Consider the following 22,387-nt stretch of genomic DNA (forward strand, 5'->3'; position numbering starts at 1 on the left):
TCGGCTGTGTGTGCTTGAGTCCAGGGTGGGCTGGGGGTGGGCCCTGGGGCATTTTTCTATGTTTCTGAGGGTGGAAGGGGGAAAACACACCCTGCGGACTCTGTTGTACTGAATGTGTATATATAAAGGTCACCATGTGAGAACACGTGTGTCGTCATGGTGGGTGGGACGGGCAGTTGGGGCTACAGAATTGGGAGGCCGGGGGTGGGTCTGGGCCTGTCTCCCTCCGCCAGGTCGGCCCCTTCCCCGTCTGCTTCCCCCTCAACCCCACCCCACGGCGGGCACCGGGGTCGTGCCTCCCCCTCTCCCGCAGCCCAGCTGTAGGCACGGAGCCGGAGAGAGCGGGACGCCCGTGGCGGGCATTTGTGCCAATTTATTTTTACTGCTGCGGTCCGGGTGGCGGGGGACACGCGTCACAACACTGCTGCGGCCAGGATAGAGAACCCAAAAAAATAAACCAAGGGGCGGAAGAGCACAACAGCCAGGAGGGAGAGGTCGGGGGGAGGCGGGCGGCCCCTGGAGTAGGCCGGGGGCGGGGACCGAGCTTCTCCCCACCCTCCGCCTCCACCGTCAGGGAGGAGAAACAAAATCAAACAGTCGCTCGGCTCCTGGATCTTGGGGAGACGGGGCCGGGGTGGGTGATGGGGCAGCCGCCGTTTTCGTGCCGCAGGTGGTTTGGAGGTTGAGGGGAGCAGATGGATGTTACCTATGTGCGGGGGTGGGCGGCAGTTGATTTCAGGCCCTGGCGCTGCTCCGTCCCCCCTTCTCCCGCCACCCCCGGACCCCCAGGTCCTCACCAAGGTGGCGGCTCCGTGTGACCCCTGGTGGGTGTCACTCCAGGAGGGCGGTGGTGGGGTCACAGCCGGGCAGGGGGGCTGGGGTCTGAAGGATTGACAGGGACAAGGCGCTGGTGGCGGCCCGGCTCTCTCTGCCCCCCTGCCGCTCCCCCCACGACCCCTCGACTCACGTCCAGCAGCTGATTCTGAGGCTCCAGCGGAGGCAGCAGGGGCTTCAGGTTCTCCAGGGGCCCCTCCTGAGGACCAGGGGCATCCACGGGGAGGAGGCCCAGGGATGCTGGCTCTTTGAGCTCGGCCTGTGGGGGCGGGGGAGGCTGGGGCCAGGCCGCGGCCGGACCTCTCTAGGCCCACCCCGGGGGTGTCTCCTCATAAGAACGACAATAATAGCCGTGGGATTTGTTACGTGCCAGGCGCTGTACTAAGTGCTGGGGTGGCTACCAGCAAATCGGGTTGGACGCAGGCCCTTGTCCCCTGTGGGGCTCCCAGTCTCAATCTCCGTTTTACAGATCAAGGAACTGAGGCCCAGAGGAGTGAAGTGACTCGCTCGGGGTCACAGGGCAGACGAGTGGCAGAGCCGGGATTGGAATCCGTGACCTTCCGAGTCCCAGGCCCCGGCTCTATGGCAGGCCCACGCCCGCCGCCCCCTCCGGGGCCCCTCTCACCTCGGCGGTGGTGGTGACGTGTGTCCGGGGCCCGGGAGGCGGTGGTGGCGGTTGCTGCTGCCGGCGGCGTTGGAAGTACGGCCGATTGCGGGGCCGCTGGGGCTCGGGCCGGGAGCTGTCGGCGGGGCCCTGCAGGGGCTTGGTCTCCCCGTCCCCGCCCTCCGTGGTGGGCTGTTGGGGAGGCCGGGGGCGGAAGGGCCTGTAGTAATAATAATAATCATAACAATGGCATTTATTAAGTGCTCACTATGTGCAAAGCACCGTTCGAAGCGCTGGGGAGGTTACAAGGCGATCAGGTTGTCCCACGGGGGGGCTCACAGTCTTCATCCCCATTGTACAGATGAGGTCACTGAGGCACAGAGAAGTTGAGTGACTTGCCCAAAGTCACACAGCTGACAACTGGCAGAGCCGGGATTTGAATCCACGAACTCTTGACTCCAAAGCCCGGGCTCTTTCCACTGCGCCACGCTGCTTCTCTAGGGCTGCAAGATGGACGCTGGAGACTCTGGGCCGCCCAGGGGAGCAGTCTAACTCTGTCCCGGGCCAGCGTCGAGCCCCCTACACGTCCCCCCGGTAGCCTCCCGGCAGCGCCCCCCGACTCCCCTCCCAGCCCGGCCCTAAGGAAGGTCTGCTCACCTGCGGTAGCGGGGCCGGAAGCGGGGCAGGGCGACCCTGTCATCGCCCTGATGCTGGTCCCCGTCTAAGGAGGTGGCGTCTTTGGGCTCCGATCCCTCTGGGCCCTGGGCGTGTGTAATTCTAAGTGAGGCTGGACCTGGGGCTCCTCTTTTCTGCCCCATGCTCAGGAGTCCAGGACCCCAGCCCCCCTGGGGTCGGGCAGCCCTCTTCGTCCGTCCGCCCCGGGCCCCCTCACCTACCTCCCCTTGCTGCTGGGGGTCGGGGGGCCGGGGGCCGCGCACGAAGCGCCGGCGGTAGAAGAAGGGGGGCGGGCGGCGGCGGCGGGGCCGCTGGCCGGGGTGGTCGGCCCGCTCCCCCTCGCTGCCGGGCTCCGCCCCGCCCACGGAGCCGTCGGCCACCAGGGCCAGGGGTGCCGCCGCCGGCCGGGGCCGCGGGATGAAGCGACGGAAGCGGCGCCGGTTTGGGGCGTAGCGGCTCCCCTTCACCGGGACCCCGCCGGGGCCGGTCACGTTGGCAGCTTCGGCACCCTGTGTCGGGGAGGAAGGGAAAGGAGGGAGCGGACGGCGCAGGCGGGAGAAGAGAACCTGTGAGGTCATCGCTGCCCCACTCCACTCAACTACCCACCTGCTCCTCCCCGCAACAACCCCGCACCCCTAAGTCCTCCGTGGGACTGTGACCTCCTCTCTCCCCTACTCCCGGGAGGGAGGTTTGGGGCTGGCGGCCCCCACCCTCCACTTCATTCTGACCCTCGGTTCTCCCCGGGAGGGGCATGAGCTCCCCCGGTCCTCCCCCCTAGGCCGGGGGTGCCACGTGAGGGATTGAGGGACAGAGGGGATGATGAAGTGACCTCCCGGAAGCCCCCTCCGCTTCGGCCTCCTCCACCCTACTGCCGCTCGGCCCGGTGACCCCCAAACCTTCTCTCCTTCCACGACATCAAACTCCACCGTCTCCCCATCCCCTACGCTGCGGAGAAACTTGCGGGGGTTGTTCCGTTTAATGGCAGTCTAGTGGGCCGGGGGTGGGGGGCAGAAAACAGACCGGAGGGGAGGCAGGTTGGTAGCGTGATTGATGGGGGAGGGGAAGCCCTAAAATCCCCGCATCTCTGAGAGGCCGAGGGCACGGCCGGGTGAGGGCTATGAGGAGCCAGGCACCCCCCTTTTGGCCCCCTCAAATCTTTGGATCCCTGATGGGGCTGGGGAGGAGAGACGATGGAGAGGCCCCAGTAGCCGCCTTCCCCTCAAGCTTAGGTATCCAGAACCCCAACCCTCCTCCCAACCCAACATCCACGGGTCTCTGCTCAGGGGCAGAGGACACAGGGGACTGTGCTGCGGGGGCCGGCCCTCTTGGTCCTCTCCCAGGGGAACGTGGGGAACGGCAGGGGCGGGGGCTGCTCCGCCAAGGAACGCAGGAGGCCGGAGGGGAGGCTGGAAGCCGATAGTAATAGTAATGGCATTTATTAAGCGTTTACTATGAGCAATGCACTGCTCTAAGCGATGCCAATGACCTGCGAAGGCTTCTGTTCTGGAGGCCTCCCCCAAACAGGCCCCCGGCCCTACCTTACCTGGTGGACAAAGACATCCTCCTTGGTGTCGTTCCTGGAAGGGGGCGAGGGGAGAAGAGAGGTTGTAAGGCCCAGAGGTCTGGGGGCGGGGGGGGGGGAGGGGGGGGTTTTCCCTCCTCCTACCTCCCTCCCTCCCCCTACCCCCCAGGGTTCTAGTAGATGACCTCTAATCTCCCCAAGGGTTGCTGGGTTTTGGAACAAGAGTCACAATCCTTTGCTCATTCCTCAACAGGTGTGGAGAGGGCAGGAACACGGGGATTGGGCCCCGATGTCCCTGTTAACCGAGGAGCGCGGGGAGCTGGGGGAGCCAGGGACGGGTCGCTTCTCTGGCCCAAGCGCAGCCGGGCTAGTGGCCAAGGGGGAGGGGGCCGAGCTCCAGATGGGGAGAGGCAGGAAGGAGGGGAGAAGGCTGCCGCCGTCACCACAGCGGACAAGCTGGGCTCCTGGAGGGGATGGGGAAGGCGCAAAGGCACTTTGACTCCAGAAAGGTGCTAAAGTGGCCCGCGTCGGGCACCTCCCTCCTTGCCAGGGCCCCGCCTGCCCACCCACCTGCCTGGAAGCTTCACACCTCCGCCTTGGGGCACCTCAGAAAGCGGGAGGGTGCTGGAAAGGAGCTGCCGCTGGCTGTTGAGTGTAGCTGTCCCCAACCCCACCCTCCCAAGGCCTGCTGGCTGGAAAATTCCACTCCCTCCTGGGGGCCGGACAGGCCCAATGGGATGCTCCACAGAACTGGTTTGGGGAAGGGAGGAGTGGTGCTGGGTTTTGGGGTGGCCGCACCGCTGGGTATGGGAGAATACGCCGCTCCCCCGCACCCCCAAACACACACACGTGCGCGCACGCCCGTGCAGGTCATTGCCTATCATTGGGACATCAAGAGGGGGAGGGAGAGGAGGGAGACCCCCGCCTGTTCAACTTAGAGGAGAAAGGAAACAGACTAGATTTAGCCGTTTCCCCTCCCTCCACAGCTTCATCCTCCAGCAGGGGCTGCATCCCTGCTTCCCGGGACCCTCAGATCCGGAGCGGGAACGGGGAGGGGCAGAGCGGGGAGCCCCCTCGGTGCCCCTTCCCAGGACATCGCAGTTGCTGGGTTCGAGAGCCAGGCGGCCTGGTATAAAGGGCAGCCTGCAAAGAGGTCACTGGTCGGGTTGGGGAACCCCCTGGGAGTCCAATGGGCAGGAAGCCCAGACTGGGAAACTGCCGACTGGGTCTCAATCCTCCACAACGCATCATTTGAACCGCTCCCTGAGCCGCGGGGGGTGGGTTGTGGGTGAGGACGTCTCCCCTCGCTTGCCGGGTCACCATGGCAGCTTGGGCCTCCTGGAGACTTGGCGTGTCCGTGCTTCTGGCACCATGGGGAGGGGGACAAACAGCCGGCCCCCTTCCACGCGACTCCAGGACACCACTTTCTTTTCCCTTCTCAGAGGAGTCACCACAGCGCCAGGGGGGATGAGGAAGAGGTCCAAGGGGAGTGAAGTGGCCGCAGGGGAGAAAGGGGCTGGAGGAGCGGCAGCAGGAAATGGGGATGTTCCCCAAGCTGGGCCCCAGAGGCCGACAAAAATTCCCTCCATGCCCCGCCCTGCAGGGAGCTGGCAGGTGGGGCATTTGGATGGGTGAGTCGGCGCGGCAGCCCGGGGCATCCGGGAGGTGAGCTGAGGGTGAGGAGGGCGGAGTGAGTGGGAACCGCCTCTGTGCTTTAGACACAGCTGACCAGGAGCTTTGAGGGGTTATATGGGACCCACTAGACTGACCAGGCCCCTCGGGTCGAGGGACCCCTCCTGCCGCTGCCACACATACACACACCCCGGGGGCACTCCAGTACCTGTTGATGAATCCGTAGCCGTTGCGGACGTTGAACCATTTGACGGTGCCTAAGACTTGGGTTGCTGCAGGAGCGCGTGGAAGAGGAGGAAGGGGTTCGAGGGCAGACAGGAGGAAGAGTTGAGGTTAGACTATAAGCTCCTCCTGGGCAGGAAACGTGTCTATTTTCAAACCCATTTTACTGCTACTCTCCCATGCGTTTCGTACAAGTGCTCTGCACACCCTAAGAGCTCAATAAACACCACTGATTGATTGCTGGAGGCTCCAACCGGTCTCCGCCCACCACAAAGGCCCCAGACCTCATCCCCTACCTGTGTCTTCCCACTACAATCAATCAGTGGTATTTCCTTTGCGCAGAGCACTGTCCCAAGTGCTTCCCACAGCCCTACGAGAGGTCTCTAAACACTGTGTCTCACTCACTCTAGGTTTCCCCTTCTTCCTCCACTCCTGCCCACCACCGGCCCCCTGGGCACCAGAATTCCCAGAATTCCAACTGGCCTGCGTTTCCTCCCTGGCCTCCGGCCCCTCCCTCAAGTAATTCTCCCTGCCTCACTTGGCCGCATTTATCAATCAGCGTGGCTCAGTGGAAAGAGCACAGGCTTTGGAGTCAGAGGTCATGGGTTCGAATCCCGACTCTGCCACATGTCTGCTGTGTGACCTTGGGCAAGTCACTTAACTTCTCGGAGCCTCAGTTGCCTCATCTGTAAAATGGGGATGATGACTGAGCCCCACGCGGGACAGCCTGATCGCTCTGTATCCCCCCAGTGCTTCGAGCAGTGCTTTGCACGTAGTGAGCGCTTAACAAATGTCATCATCATTATTATTATCAATCGTATTTAATGAGCGCTTACTGTGTGCAGAGCACTGTACTAAGCGCTTGGGAAGTCCAAGTTGGCAACACGTAAAGACGGTCCCTACCCAACAGTGGGCTCACAGTCTAGAAGGGGGAGAGATGGGTATTTTCCCTCAGGGGCCATCGCCCCCACTCCACTTACTCTCCCCCTTTTAGACTGTGAGCCCACTGTTGGGTAGGGACTGTCTCTATATGTTGCCAATTTGTACTTCCCAAGCACTTAGTACAGTGCTCTGCACATAGTAAGCGCTCAATAAATACGATTGATGATGATGATGATGATGGGCAGGGCCTGGGCCTCTCACTGCCTGGAACCAAACTAGACTGTGAGCCCACTGTTGGGTTGCCACAGTCTCTCAATGTTGCCAACTTGTACCTCCCAAGCGCTTAGTACAGTGCCCTGCACACAGTAAGCGCTCAATAAATACAATTGAATGAAACTGTCCCGGCCCCCCCCTCGCCCTCCTTCTCCTCACGGAGGCCCAGCCTCCGCCACTGGGCTCGCCCCCAGTTCCGGTGGAACCCCGCCCTTTCACTCCAGGCCCCGCCCACCCTCCTTCAAACCACGCCCCCTCGAAGCAGCCGCGCACGCGCTCCCCCTCAGACCACGCCCACTCTCCTTCAGACCACACCCCCTTCCATCCAGGTCACGCCCCCGAAAACAGCTACGCATGCGCACCCCTCCAGACCACCTCCACCCCACCCAGGCCCCGCCCACTATCCCTCAGACCACGCCCTTTCACCACCAGACCACGCCCCTCAACACTAAGCCTCCCCTTCACTCCAGGCCCCGCCCAGCCTCCTTCAGACCACGCCCCCTCAAAAACAGCCGCGCATGCGCGCCCCTCCAGACCACGCCCCCTTTCCCCAGGTCACGCCCCCGAAAGCAGCTACGCATGCGCACCCCTCCAGACCACCCCCACTCCACCCAGGCCCCGCCCACTCTCCCTCAGACCACGCCCCTTCACCTCCAGACCACGCCCTTCGACACAAAGCCGCGCACTTGCCCCCTCCAGGCCCCGCCCACTCTCCTCCAGACCGCGCCCCTTCCCCCCAGGCCCCGCCCCCTCGACCCCCCGCCGCGGGCGCGCGCGCCCCCCTCACCCAGGACCGGTTTGTCCGCCTGGCTCCGGGCGGGGACCGGGGCCGCCGTTGCTGAGGTGACAGGCCCCCCGGTTAGGGGCGCCGGGGACAGGGGGACGACTGCCCCCCCGGGCCCCGGCTTCTGCAGGTCTCCCCCAACCACCGGTCCCACCATCACCACCACGGGGCCCGGCTGGGGCCCCACGGGGGCCAACACCACCGTCGGCGCTGCCTCCGCCTCGCTCATCCCGCCGCCGCCGCCGCCTCCCAGGTCCGGTACCGGCCCCCGCCGCCGCCGCCGCCACCGCCTCCTCCTCCTCCCCGCCCCCCCCCTCGCTCTTAGCGGCCCGAAGCTCGCGCTCCTTCCCTCGCGCCTCGGGACCCACCCCCCTTTAGACCCCGCCCCCTTTCTGCCCGAGGCCAATCAGAGCCGCCCGTATCCCGCGCGCCAGCCCCGCCTCCAAGCCTCGGCCAATCAGAGACGAGGCCCTCCCCTACCTCCCCGCCCCCCCCCTTCCTTTTAGCACGCGGTCGCCTCGGCCTCACGGCTTTATATGGGCTTCGAGGCCCCGCCCCTTTCCGCCCGCCCACCCACGTGACCCCTCCGCGCCCACCCCATTGGCTGCCTCGGACTGGGCTTCAGGCTCGCGGGAAATTCAACGGGCTTTTCCACGCCCAACCGCCACCTGGCCCGGGCGGGGGAGGGGGGGTGGTTGCCCCTGGTTACCGTCGCGGGCGTTGTTGCCCCTGGTTACCGTCGGGGGCGTTGGCGGAGTTCACACCGGGCTCGTCCCCCCCCATCCCCGGCCTTGCTCTTTATCAATCAATCAATCGTATTTATTGAGCGCTTACTGTGTGCAGAGCACTGTTCATGAGTTCAAACCCCGGCTCCGCCAAGTGTCAGCTGTGTGACTTTGGGCAAGTCACTTCACTTCTCTGGGCCTCGGTTCCCTCATCTGTAAAATGGGGATGAAGACTGTGAGCCCCCCCGCGGGACAACCTGATCCCCTTGTAACCTCCCCAGCGCTTAGAACAGTGCTTTGCACATAGTAAGCGCTTAATAAGTGCCATTATTATTATGGGAAGCAGCGTGGCTCAATGGAAAGAGCCCGGGCTTGGGCGTCAGAGGTCATGGGTTCAAATCCCGGCTCCGCCACTTGTCAGCTGAGTGACTGTGGGCAAGTCACTTAACTTCTCTGGGCCTCAGTTCCCTCATCTGTAAAATGGGGGTTAAGACTGTGAGCCCACTGTGGGAAACCTGATCACCTTGTAACCTCCCCAGTGCTTAGAACAGTGCTTTGCACATAGTAAGCGCTTAATAAATGCCATTAAAAAAAAACTGTACTAAGCGCTTTATCATTATGGTACTTGGTAAGCGCTTACTACATGCCAAGCACCATTCTAAGCGCTGCGGTAGAGACAAGCAATTAGACTGGACATAGTCCCCGTCCCACGTAATTATAATAACGTTGCCAACTTGTACTTTTTTTTTAATGGCATTTATTAAGCGCTTGCTATGTGCCAAGCACTGTTCTAAGCGCTGGGGAGCTTACAAGGTGATCAGGTTGTCCCATGGGAGGCTCACAGTCTTCATCCCCATTTTACAGATGAGGGAACTGAGGCCCAGAGGAGTGAAGTGACTTGCCGAAAGACACACAGCTAACAATTGGCAGAGCCGGGATTTGAACCCATGAACTCTGACTCCAAAGCCCGGGCTCTTTCCAGTAAGCCACGCCTAGTACAGTGCTCTGCACACAGTAAGCGCTCAATAAATACAATTGAATGAATAATGATGGCATTTCTATTTATTCTGTTGATATGTTTTGTTTTGTTCTCTGTGTCCCCCTTCTAGATTGTGAGCCCACTGTTGGGTAGGGACCATCTCTATATGTTGCCAACTTGTACATCCCAAGCGCTTAGTACAGTGCTCTGCACACAGTAAGCACACAATAAATACGATTGAATGAATGAATTTGTTGAGCGCTTACTATGTGCCAAGCACTGTTCTTATTCATTCAATCATATTTATTGAGTGCTTACTGTGTGCAGAGCACTGTACTAAGCGCTTGGGAAGTACAAGTTGGCAACATATAGAGACGGTCCCTACCCAACAGTGGGCTCACAGTCTAGAAGACTCCTTAGCGCTGGGGGAGATACAAGGTCATCAGGTTGTCCCACTTGGGGCTCACACTCTTCATCCCCATTTTACAGATGAGGTCACTCAGGCCCAGAAAAGTTAAGTATTAATAATAATGGCATTTATTAAGCACTTCCTATGTGCAAAGCCCTGTTCTAAGCGCTGGGGAGTTTACAAGGGGATCAAGTTGTCCCGCGGGGGCTCACAGTTTCATCCCTATTTTACAGATGAGGTCACTGAGGCCCAGAGAACTTAAGTAATAATAATAATGGCATTTATTAAGCACTTACTATGTGCAAAGCACTGTTCTAAGCACTGGGGAGGTTACAAGGGGATCAGGTTGTCCCACGGGGGGGCTCACAGTCTTCATCCCCATTTTACAGATGAGGGAACTGAGGCCCAGAGAACTGAAGTGACTTGCCCAAAGTCACCCAGCTGACAAGTGGCAGAGCCGGGATTAGAACCCATGACCTCTGACTCCCAAGCCCAGGCTCTTTCCACTGAGCCACGCTGCTTCTCATTGATATTTGTTAAGCACTTACTATGTGGCAGAGTCTGCACTGGAGAAGCAGCATGGCCTAGTGGATAGAGCCCGGGTCTGGGACTCAGAAGGTCATGGGTTCTCATCCCAGCTCCATCACTTGTCTGCTGTATGACATTGGGCAAGTCACTGCAACTCTCTGGGCCTCAGTTTCCTTATCTGTAAAATGGGGGATAAGACCGTGAGCCCTATGTGGGACAGGGACTGTGTCTCACCCGATTATCTTGTATCTACCCCGGCACTTAGAACAGCACATAGTAAACACTTAACAAATACCCTAATTATTATTGTTATTCCAGCACTTAGTAAGGTGCCTCGCACATAGTAAGCGCTTAACAAATACCATAATTATTAGTATAATAATATTTATTAGCAAGTAATTAGCATATTAGTAAGCGCTGAGGAAGAAACGAGCTAATTGGGTTGGACACAGTCCCTGTCCCACGTGGGCCCACAGTCTCAATCCCCATTTTACAGACAGGGTAACTGAGGCACACAGAGAAGTGACTTGCCCGAGGTCACACAGCAGACAAGCGGTGAAGGTAGGATTAGAACCTAAGTCTTTCTGATTCCCAGGCCCCGACTCTATCCACTGCTTGTCATTAACCACCACATTGCAGTTGTGGAAAAGGTCACTGGTCAGAGCTCCCTTCAGGGAGGTATTTATAGTTAATCAATCAATCAATCGTATTTATTGAGCACTTACCGTGTGCAGAGCACTGTACTAAGCGCTTGGGAAGTACAAGTTGGCAACATAGAGAGACAGTCCCTACCCAACAGTGGGCTCACAGTCTATAGTTGGGAAGCTGTAGGCCATATGATCGTTGTGGGCAGGGTATGCGTCTACTGACTCTGTCGTTCTCTCCCAAGTGCTTAGTACAATGCTCTGCACACAGTAAGCGCTCAATAAAGCAGCGTGAACCTATGGATAGAGCCCAGGCCCGGGCATCAGAAAGATGTGGGTTCTAATCCCAACTCCACCACTTGTCTGCTTATGTGACCTTGGACAAGTCACTTCATTTCTCTGTGCCTCAGTTCCCTCACCTGTAAAATGGGGATTAAGACAGTAAGCCCTATGTGGGGCAAGGACTTTGTCCAACACAATTAGCTTGGATCTACCCCAGCGCTTAGTTCAGTGCCTGGCAAGGCTTAATAAATACCATTAAAAAAAATAAAGAAATTAAAAATGAATAAATACTATCAACTGATTGGTTGATTGACTGGTGCAGGTTGCCTGGAGTAGAGAGCGAGCAGCCTTGGCCCCCCGGGATTCATCCCATGCCCTGATCAGACACATACACACTTCCCAAGCGCTTAGTACAGTGCTCTGCACACAGTAAGCGCTCAATAAATACGTTTGAATGAATGAATACACCCCCACACACACCCCCACACACACCCCACCCCCGTCAGACCTAGACACACACACACTCATGGATATGGCTCAGAGGGCAGAGCCCGGGCTTGGGAGTCAGAGGTCATGGGTTCTAATCCCGGCTCTGCCAACTGTCAGCTGGGTGATTTTGGGCTAGTCACTTAACTTCTCTGGGCCTCAGTTCCCTCACCTGGAAAATGGGGATTAAGACTGTGTGTCCCATGTCGGGCAACCTGATTACCTTGTATCCCCCCCCAGTGCTTAGAACAGCGCTTGGCACATAGTAAGCGCTTAACAAATGCCATCATTATTATTATAATACACACACACACACACACACACACACACACACACACCCCTTCCCCCGCCCCATGCCCTGATCAGACCTAGACACACATACACACATACTCACACACACACACACACACCCAGGGCAGTGAGTTGCAGACAGGCAAACTGGTCCGGGGGCCATCCACACCCAAGGCAGGGACACAACCACACGGACCCACACATGCACACATACAATCACCTCATCCACCCACCCTCCTCCTGATCACACCCCATTTCAGTATCAGTCTCAGTATCCTTAGCAGCCGTATTGATTAGGGACATCCAGGGGTGGACAAAGCACTGCCCGTGGTGCAAGGCCCCCCACGGATGTGGAAAGGGCCATGACTTCTGCTCTCAAGGGATGGTACCCCTTGATGGCGTTTGTTAAGCGCTTACTATGTGCGAAACACTGTTCTAAGCGCTGGGGGGGGGATACAAGGTGATCGGGTTGTCCCACCTGGGGCTCCCAGTCAATCCCCGTTTTACAGATGAGGTAACTGAGGTTCGGAGAAGTTAGGCGACTTGCCCAAAGTCACACAGCTGACAAGTGGCGGAGCCGGGATTGGAACCCATGACCTCTGACTCCCAAGCCCGGCCTCTTTCCACTGAGCCACGCTGCTTCTCTAATGGGAGCCAGGCACGATACTAAGTAGTGCCTGGCTCCCAGTACTACGATACTAAGCACGATACTTAGAGAAGCAGCATGGCTCAGTGGAAAGAGCCCGGGCTTTGGAGTCAGAGGTCATGGGTTCAAATCCCGGCTCCGCCAATTGTCAGCTGTGTGACTTTTGGGCAAGTCACTTCACTTCTCTGTGCCCCAGTTACCTCATCTGTAAAATGGGGGTTAAGACTGTGAGCCCCCCGTGGGACAACCTGATTACCTTGTTACCTCCCCAGCGCTTAGAACTGTGCTTTGCACATAGTAAGCGCTTAATAAATGCCATCATTATTATTATTATTATTATTATAAGTCCTGGGGTAGATCCAAGCTTATCAGGTTGGACACGGTTCCTGTCCCACATGGGGCTCATAGTCTTAATCTGACTTTGACAGGTGAGGGAACTGAGGCACATGAAGCAAACTGACTCGCCCAAGGTCACCCAGCAGACAGGTGGCGAGACGGAATTAGAACCCAGGTCCTCCTATTCCCAGGCTCTTTCCACTCAGCTGCTTTGCTTCTTCAGGCTCCTCTTACACAGGAAAACACGCACACACACACAAGGCAAACTACATAAACACAATCCCACCCTACACGCAACTCCTCCCTGTAGCTCTGCTGTTCTGTCTCCCACCCTGTGCTGTCTCCTGACCTTATAGGACGCCTGCTACTGCCTTTCTATCACATACAATCTCTCTTCTTCCTCTCTTTCATGTCCTGTTTTCTTCTCTATCTGTTCACTGGGTCTCTCAGTCTGCTCTCTGATTTTCTCTCTCAGTCCGCTCTCTAATTCTTCCTGTCTTGGCCTGTTCTCTGATTCTCTCAGTCTGTTCTCTGATTCTCTTTCTGTCTGCTCTCTGATTTGTCTCTTTCAGTCTGCTCTCTAGTTCTCTCTCTGTCTGCTCTCTGATTCTCTCAGCCTGCACTCTGATTCCCTCTCAATCTGTGCTGTTATTCTCTCAGTCCGCTTTATGATTTGCTCTTTCGGTTTGCTCTCTGATTCTCTTAGCCCGCTCTCTGATTCTCTCTTTCAGGCTCTTCTCTAGTTCTCTCACACCCTGTCTGCTCTCTGATTCTTTCTCAGTCTGCTCTCTGATCCTCTCAGTCTGCTCTTATTCTCTCTCGGTCTGCTCAGTGATTCGCTCCCTCCATCTGCTCTCTGATTCTCTCCGTCTGCTTTCTTATTCTCTCTCAGTATGCCTCTGATTCTCTCTCTCAGTGTGCTCTTTGATTCGCTCTCTCATTCTGCTCTCTGATTTTCTCAGGGTGCTCTCTGATTCTCTCTCAGGGTGCTCTCTGATTCTCAGTGTGCCTCTGATTCTCTCTCAGTCTGCCTCTGATTCTCTCTTTCAGGCTCTTCTCTAGTTCTCTCACACAGTCTGCTCTCTGATCATCTCAGACTGCTCTTATTCTCTCTTGGTCTGCTCAGTGATTCGCTCCCTCCACCTGCTCTCTGATCCTCTCCATCTGCTTTCTTATTCTTTCTCAGTGTGCCTCTGATTCTCTCTCTCAGTGTGCTCTTTGATTCACTCTCTCATTCTGCTCTGATTCTCTCAGGGTGCTCTCTGATTCTCTCTCAGTGTGCTCTCTGATTCTCAGTGTGCCTCTGATTCTCTCTCAGTCTGCCTCTGATTCTCTCAGTGTGCTCTGATTCGCTCTCTCATTCTGCTCTCTGATTCTCTCAGGGTGCTCTCTGATTTTCTCTCAGTGTGCTCTCTGATTCTCAGTGTGCCTCTGATTCTCTCTCAATCTGCCTCTGATTCTCTCTCAGTGTGCTCTCTGATTCTCAGTGTGCCTCTGATTCTCTCTCTCAGTGTGCTCTTTGATTCGCTCTCTCATTCTGTTCTCTGATTCTCTCAGGGTGCTCTCTGATTCTCTCTCAGTGTGCTCTCTGATTCTCAGTGTGCCTCTGATTCTCTCTCAGTCTGCCTCTGATTCTCTCTCTCAGTGTGCTCTTCGATTCGCTCTCTCATTCTGCTCTCTGATTGTCTCAGGGTGCTCTCTGATTCTCTCTCAATGTGCTCCCGATTCTCAGTGTGCCTCTGATTCTCTCTCAGTGTGCTCTCTGATTCTCTCAGGGTGCTCTCTGATTCTTTCTCAGTGTGCTCTCTGATTCTCTCTCAGTGTGCTCTCTGATTCTCAGTGTGCCTCTGATTCTCTCTCTGTGTGCTCTCTGATTCTCAGTGTGCCTCTGATTCTCTCTCAGTGTGCTCTCTGATTCTCAGTGTGCCTCTGATTCTCTCTCTCAGTGTGCTCTTTGATTCGCTCTCTCATTCTGCTCTCTGATTCTCTCAGGGTGCTCTCTGATTCTCTCTCAGTGTGCTCCCTGATTCTCAGTGTGCTCTCTGATTCTCAGTGTGCCTCAGATTCTCTCTCTCAGTGTGCTCTTTGATTCGCTCTCTCATTCTGCTCTCTGATTCTCTCAGGATGCTCTCTGATTCTCTCTGTGTGCTCCCTGATTCTCAGTGTGCCTCTGATTCTCTCTGTGTGCTCTCTGATTCTCTCTCAGTGTGCCTCTGATTCTCTCTCTCAGTGTGCTCTCTGATTCTCAGTGTGCCTCTGATTCTCTCTCTCAGTGTGCTCTTTGATTCGCTCTCTCATTCTGCTCTCTGATTCTCTCAGGGTGCTCTCTGATTCTCTCTCAGTGTGCTCCCTGATTCTCAGTGTGCTCTCTGATTCTCAGTGTGCCTCAGATTCTCTCTCTCAGTGTGCTCTTTGATTCACTCTCTCATTCTGCTCTCTGATTCTCTCAGGATGCTCTCTGATTCTCTCTGTGTGCTCCCTGATTCTCAGTGTGCCTCTGATTCTCTCTGTGTGCTCTCTGATTCTCTCTCTCAGTGTGCTCTTTGATTCGCTCTCTCATTCTGCTCTCTGATTCCCTCTCAGGGTGCTCTCTGATTCTCTCTCAGTGTGCTCCCTGATTCTCAGTGTGCCTCTGATTCTCTCTCTCAGTGTGCTCTTTGATTCGCTCTCTCATTCTGCTCTCTGACTCTCTCAGGGTGCTCTGATTCTCTCTAAGGGTGCTCTCTGATTCTCAGTGTGCTTCTGATTCTCTCTCAGTGTGATCTCTGATTCTCTCCGTCTGCTCTCTGATTCTCCCTCCCTCTCTCTGGTCCTGTCTCCCCAAGGCTGGCTGTGGCTCTCCCCCTTATCTCACGAGCACTTTTGCCTCTTCCCCCCTCTCCCTCCGGCTCTGCACCCTAAAAGACCCTTTTCCTGGAGATGCCAGCTCCCTCCCTCCCTTCTTCCTTCCCTCCCTTTCCTCTCTCTCTCTCTTTCTCTGTCTCTCTCTATGTGTGTCTCTTTCTGTCTCCCCAGATCCAGGCCTGCTGGATTTGCTGGCCCTGAGCTGGCCCCAGGGCTCTGCCACCTGGAAACGGATGGCTGAGGGCCGAGGCCGGGTGGCCCTTGCTGAAAGCCCTGCAGCACAAGGCCCCTCCAGAACCGAAGTCTGGCCGGTCCTGTCCCTCTCCCCACCTCGGCACCGTCAATAATGATAATAATAATAATAATGTCGGCATTTGTTAAGCGCTTACTACGTGCAAAGCACTGTTCTAAGTGCTGGGGGGAATACAAGGGGATAAGGTTGTCCCACGTGGGGCTCACAGTCAATGCCTTCGTCAGTCCGCCCATCCTATTTATTGCGCTCTTACTGACTGGACTAAGCGCTTGGGAAAGGACGCTTATAACAATATAACAGACGCATTCCCTATCCACAGTGAGTTTACAGTCTAGAGGGGGGAGACCTCGCCTATCTGGCCAACGTCCTACCTCTGGCCTGGAAGGCCGTCCCTCTTCCAATCCAACGGACAATGACTCTCCCCCGCTTCAGAGCCTTACTGAAGGCCCACCTCCTCCAAGAGGCCCTCCCCGACTAAGCCCCCCTTTCCTTTTCTCCCACTCCCTTCTGCGTCACCCTGCCTTGGTCTCTTCATTCTCCCCCCTCCCAGGCCACGGCACTGATGTACGTATCTGCAATCTATTTATATTAATCATCAATCGTATTTATTGAGCGCTTACTATGTGCAGAGCACTGTACTAATGTCCATCTCCCCGCCACCCAAGACTGGAAACTCGTTGTGGCAGGGAATGTGTTTGTTTATCGTTGTGCTGTACTCTTCCAAGCACTTAGTAGAGTGATCTGCACACAAGTAAGCGCTCCATAAATACAATTGAATGAATGATTGAATGAGGCAGACATGAATGGAAATAAATTACAGATATGGAATAAGTGCTGCGGGTTTGGGGGGGGCGGAATGAATTGCAGTTGCAGCAAGGAGGAGCGAGGTTAGACTTAAGGATGTGGACTGTGAGCCCACTGTTGGGTAGGGACTGTCTCTATATGTTGCCAACTTGTACTTCCCAAGCGCTTAGTACAGTGCTCTGCACACAATAAGCGCTCAATAAATACGATTGATCTGAGGCTCCATGATATAGGAAGGGCTGATGTCTTTGCTCCTGGAGATCACCTTTAATCGATTATTAGAACTGACCTTGGTTTCGGTACTCATATAGAGGAGCGGCATGGTCTAGTGGCCATGTACTTCCCAAGCGCTTAGTGCAGTGCCCTGCACATAGTAAGCGCTCAATAAATACGACTGAATGAATAAATGAATAGTGGCAAGAGCATGGGCTTGGGTGTCAGAGGACGTGGTTTCCATTCCCAACACCGCCACTTGTCAGCTGTGTGACCTTGGGCAAATCACTTAACTTCTCTGTGCCTCAGTGACCTCATCTGTAAAATGGGGATGCAGACTGAACCCCAAGTGGGACAACCTGATCACCTTGTATCTCCCGCAGCACTCAGAACAGTGCTTGGCACGTAGTAAGCGCTTAACAAATACCAATATTATTATTATTACTATGTGCCAAGCACTGTTCTAAGCTCTGGGGTAAATATAACTTAATCAGGTTGGACACAGTCCCTGTCCCACATTCATTCATTCGATCATTCATCCCATCGTATTTATTGAGCACTTACTGTGTGCAAAGCACTGTACTAAACGTTTGGGAGACGACAGTATAACATGGGGCGCACACTCTTAATCCCCATTTTACAGATGAGGCAACTGAGGCCCAGAGAAGTGAAGTGACTTGCCCAAGGTCACCCAGCAGACAAGTGGAGGAGCCGGGATTAGAACTCAGGTCCTTCTGACTCCCAAGCCCGGGCTCTTAGCACTAGTTCACGCAGATTGCATCTACCAACTCTCTCCCCAGCGCTTAGTCCAGTGTTCAGCGCACAGTAGCGCTCAACAAACGCTATCGATCGATTGATTGATACCGGTGTCATCCTTAGCACTTAATTCATTAATCCATTCATTATTTATTCTGATTCTACTGATTGAAAATATTTGTTTACATCTGTCTCCCCCAATTAGGGAGCAAGCTTTCCGTGGGTGAGGAATTTTCTCACACGTCTACTGAACCTTCCCGAAAACGGAGTACGCTGCGTTGGAGTCAGTAATAAATAAAGAACAGTGCCAGCGCTTAGAACAGTGCTTTGCACATAGAAAGCGCTCAACAAACACCATCATTAATTCATTAATTAATTTTTCATCACTTACTCCGTGCTAAGCACTGTACTAAGCGCTGGACAAATCCCCGTAGGTGTGCTCTCATTACCATCACTTCCGTGGCTCAGTGGAAATCAATCAATCAATCAATCGTATTTATTGCGCGCTTACTGTGTGCAGAGCACTGTACTAAGCGCTTGGGAAGTACAAGTTGGCAACATATAGGGACGGTCCCTACCCAACAGTGGGCTCACAGTCTAAAAAGAGCCCGGGCTTTGGAGTCACAGGTCATGGGTTCAAATTCCGGCTCCACCACTTGTCAGCTGTGTGACTTTGGGCATGTCACTTAACTTCTCTGTGCCTCAGTTACCTCATCTGGAAAATGGGGATGAAGACTGTGAGCCCCCCCGTGGGACAACCTGATCACCCTGTAAGCTCCCCAGCGCTTAGAACAGTGCTTTGCACATAGTAAGCGCTTAATAAATGCCATTATTACATAATTATGCCATTAGAGAAGCAGCGTGGCTCAGTGGAAAGAGCCCGGGCTTTGGAGTCAGAGGTCGTGGGTTCGAATCCTGGCTCCGCCACTTGTCAGCTGTGTGACTTTGGGCAAGTCACTTAACTTCTCTGGGCCTCAGTTCCCTCAACTGTAAAATGGGGATAAAGCCCCCCGTGGGACAGCCTGATCACCTTGTAACCTCCCCAGCGCTTAGAACAGTGCTTTGCACATAGTAAGTGCTTAATAAATGCTATTATTATTATTATTATTATTATTGTTATTATTATTATGGGTTCAAATCCCGGCTCCACCACTTGTCAGCTGTGTGACTTTGGGCATGTCACTTAACTTCTCTGTGCCTCAGTTACCTCCTCTGGAAAATGGGGATTAAGTCTGTGGGCTCCCCATGGGACAACTTGATTACCTTGTATCTACCCCAGCGCTTAGAACAGTGCTTTGCACATAGTAAGCGCTTAATAAATGCCATTATTATTATTATTATCATCACTTCTGCTATAAAATTACAATGAGAAGCAGCGCCCCCTAGTGGGTAGAGCCCGAGCTCGGGAGTCGGGGGACCTGGGTTCTAATTCCAACGCTGCCACTTGTCAGTCAGTCAGTGGTATTTATTGAGCGCTTACTATGTGCAGAGCACGGTTCGAAGAGCTTGGATGAGCACAATACAGGAAAACAAGCAGACACGTTCTACCTGTCAGCTGTGTGGCCTCGGGCAAGTCCCTGCACTTCTCTGGGCCTCATCATCCTCATCAATCGTATTTATTGAGTGCTTACTATGTGCAGAGCACTGTACTAAGCGCTTGGGAAGTACAAATTGGCAACATATAGAGACAGTCCCTACCCAACAGTGGGCTCACAGTCTAAAAGGGGGAGACAGAGAACAAAACCAAACATACTAACAAAATAAAATAAATAGAATAGATATGTACAAATAAAATAAATAAATAAATAAAGAGTAAAAAATATGTACAAGCATATATACATAGTTTCCTCATCTTCTTCCTCTCCTCCTCCTCCCCTCCTTCCCTTCCCCACAGCACCTGTATATATGTGTATATGTTTGTACGTATTTGTTACTCTATTTATTTACTTATTTCACTTGTACATATCTATTCTATTTATTTTATTGGGTTAATATGTTTTGTTTTGTTGTCTGTCTCCCCCTTCTAGACTGTGAGCCCACTGTTGGGTAGGGACCATCTTTCTATGTTGCCAACTTGGACTTCCCAAGCGCTTAGTCCAGTGTTCTGCACACAGTAAGTGCTCAATAAACACGATTGATTGATTGATTGATCTGCAAATTGGGGATTAAAGCCATGAGCCTCTTGGGGCACAGGGGTTGGGTCTGACCTAATTAACTCGTATTTACCACTTGCAATTGGACACAAACGCACAGGCTTAGGCCCCTATCCATCATTTATTTATTTCTATTACTGTCTGTCTCTCCCGCTAGACTGTATGCTCCTTGGGGGCAGGGAACCTGTCTACCGACTCTGTTACATTGGACTCTCCCAAGCGTTTAGTCCACTGCTTTGCACACAACGAGCACTCAATAAATACGACTGAGTGATTGATTGATTGACACATAGTAAGGACTATACCAGATACCATAATAATGATAACCATTCTAGACTGTGAGCCCAATGTTGGGTAGGGACCGTCTCTATATGTTGCCAACTTGAACTTCCCAAGCACTTAGTACAGTGCTCTGCACACAGTAAGCGTTCAATAAATACGATTGAATAAATCCCCACATTCATTCATTCACTCATTCATTCATCCAATCATATTTATTGAGCGCTTACTGCGCTTGTGTGCTGTGTGACCTTGGACGAGTCACTTCGCTTTTCTGGTCCCCAGTTCCCTCATCTGTAAAATGGGGATTAAGACCGTGAACCCCGCTTGGGACAGGGACTGTGTCCAACTCCAGGCATGAGAGGGCAGGCTTTGGAGCCAGTGGTCATGTGTTCAAATTCCGGCTCCGCCAACTGTCAGCTGTGTGACTTTGGGCAAGTCACTTCACTTCTCTGTGCCTCAGTTCCCTCATCTGTAAAATGGGGATTGACTGTGAGCCCTCCGTGGGACAACCTGATCACCTTGTAGCCTCCCCAGCACTTAGAACAGTGCTTTGCACATAGTAAGCGCTTAATAAATGCCATCATTACGAGAGCTTACCGTGGGGGTGGTCACTGACAGTCTTGGTGAACACTGGGCAAGGAGATATGTTGCCAACTTGTACTTCCCAAGCGCTTAGTACAGTGCTCTGCACACAGTAAGCACTCAATAAATACGATTGTACGAGATGTGCGATATCGCTCATGTTACCCAGACACGTAACCCTCCTACATCACCTCACTGATCCTAATAATAATAATAATAATGATGGTGTTTGATCAGGTTGTCCCACGGGGGGCTCCCAGTCTTAATCCCCATTTTACAGATGAGGTAACTGAGGCCCAGAGAAGCTGTGACTTGCCCAAAGTCACACAGCTGACAAGTGGCGGAGTCAGGATTTGAACCCATGACCTCTGACTCCAAAGCCTGTGCTCTTTCCACTGAGTCGCGCTGCTTCTCTCAATTGTCCCACGTGGGGCTCACAGTCTTAATCTTAATGAGGGAACTGAGGCTCAGAGAAGTGAAGTGACTCGCCCGAGGTCACACAGCAGCCTTGTGGTGGAGCCGGGATTCGAACCCCCGACCTCTGACTCCAAAGCCCGGGCTCTTTCCACTGAGCCACGCCGCTTGAGGTAACTGAGGCACAGAGAAGTGAAGTGACTTACCCAAAGTCACACAGCTGGCAGCCGGCGCCCCAACCCAACCCGTCTGCTTCGCTTCTCCAGTGCCAAGCTCCTTGCTTTACCTTTTAGACTGTGAGCCCACTGTTGGGTAGGGACTGTCTCTATATGTTGCCAACCTGTATTTCCCAAGCGCTTAGTCCAGTGCTCTGCACACAGTAAGCGCTCAATAAATACGATTGATTGATTGATTGATTTACCTCCATCTCTCCTATCTGGCTGCCGACCTTCCTCCCACGTCGTGCCCCCCCCTCCATCCCCCCCATCTTCCCTCCTTCCCTTCCCCACAGCACCTGTATATATGGATATATGTTTGTACATCTTAATTACTCTATTTATTTATTTATCTTACTTGTACATATCTATTCTATTTTATTTTGTTAGTGTGTTTGGTTTTGTTCTCTGTCTCCCCCTTTTAGACTGTGAGCCCACTGTTGGGTAGGGACTGTCTCTATATGTTGCCACTTTGATACTTCCCAAGCGCTTAGTACAGTGCTGTGCACACAGTAAGCGCTCAATAAATACGATTGATTGATTGATTGATTGATTGATTTACCTCCATCTCTCCTATCTGGCCGCCGACCTTCCTCCCACGTCGTGCCCCCCCTCTCCATCCCCCCCATCTTACCTCCTTCCCTTCCCCACAGCACCTGTATATATGTATAGATGTTTGTACATCTTTATTACTCTATTTATTTATTTTACTTGTACATATCTATTCTATTTATTTTATTTTGTTAGTATGTTTGGTTTTGTTCTCTGTCTCCCCCTTTTAGACTGTGAGCCCACTGTTGGGTAGGGACCGTCTCTAGATGTTGCCAATTTGTACTTCCCAAGCGCTTAGTACAGTCCTCTGCACACAGTAAGCGCTCAATAAATACGATTGATTGATTGATTCTCTGGGCTTCAGTTACCTCATCTGTAAAATGGGGATTAAAGACTGTGAGCCCCACGTGGGACAACCGATTACCTTGTATCTATCTCAGTGCTTAGAACAGTGCTTGGCACATAGTAAGCACTTAACAAACACCATCATTATTGGGCAAATCACTTCACTTCTCTGGGCCTCAGTTCCCTCATCTGTAAAGTGGGGGTGGGGGCCCTGGGTGGG

At 54.1% G+C, this 22,387-nt stretch overlaps 1 protein-coding gene across 1 annotated transcript; it reads right to left on the bottom strand.

Moving 5' to 3' along the window:
* Positions 1 to 339: 339 nt before the first annotated feature.
* On the bottom strand, positions 340 to 7,683 carry YBX2 (Y-box binding protein 2). Its single transcript, XM_038768784.1, has 10 exons — positions 7,432 to 7,683; positions 5,476 to 5,539; positions 3,657 to 3,690; positions 3,010 to 3,099; positions 2,335 to 2,622; positions 2,096 to 2,199; positions 1,460 to 1,658; positions 968 to 1,093; positions 798 to 882; positions 340 to 706 (listed from the first exon to the last, which is right to left on the bottom strand). Exons 1-9 carry the CDS (start codon positions 7,655 to 7,657, stop codon positions 832 to 834), a joined length of 1,182 nt encoding a protein of 393 aa, XP_038624712.1. The 5' UTR covers positions 7,658 to 7,683; the 3' UTR covers positions 340 to 706; positions 798 to 831.
* Positions 7,684 to 22,387: the final 14,704 nt, after the last annotated feature.

This window comes from Tachyglossus aculeatus, chromosome Y4 (genome assembly GCF_015852505.1).
Source record: "Tachyglossus aculeatus isolate mTacAcu1 chromosome Y4, mTacAcu1.pri, whole genome shotgun sequence".
Lineage (NCBI taxonomy): Eukaryota > Metazoa > Chordata > Mammalia > Monotremata > Tachyglossidae > Tachyglossus > Tachyglossus aculeatus.

Excerpts from the sequence above, each read along its gene's own strand:
- YBX2 (XM_038768784.1), bottom strand. The coding sequence starts at position 7,657 with ATGAGCGAGGCGGAGGCAGCGCCGACGGTGGTGTTGGCCCCCGTGGGG. Across the intron at positions 3,100-3,656 it reads AGGATGTCTTTGTCCACCAG|ACTGCCATTAAACGGAACAA; the intron begins GTAAGGTAGGGC and ends CCGGCCCACTAG. Across the intron at positions 2,200-2,334 it reads ACCCCCAGCAGCAAGGGGAG|GGCCCAGAGGGATCGGAGCC; the intron begins GTAGGTGAGGGG and ends ACACACGCCCAG.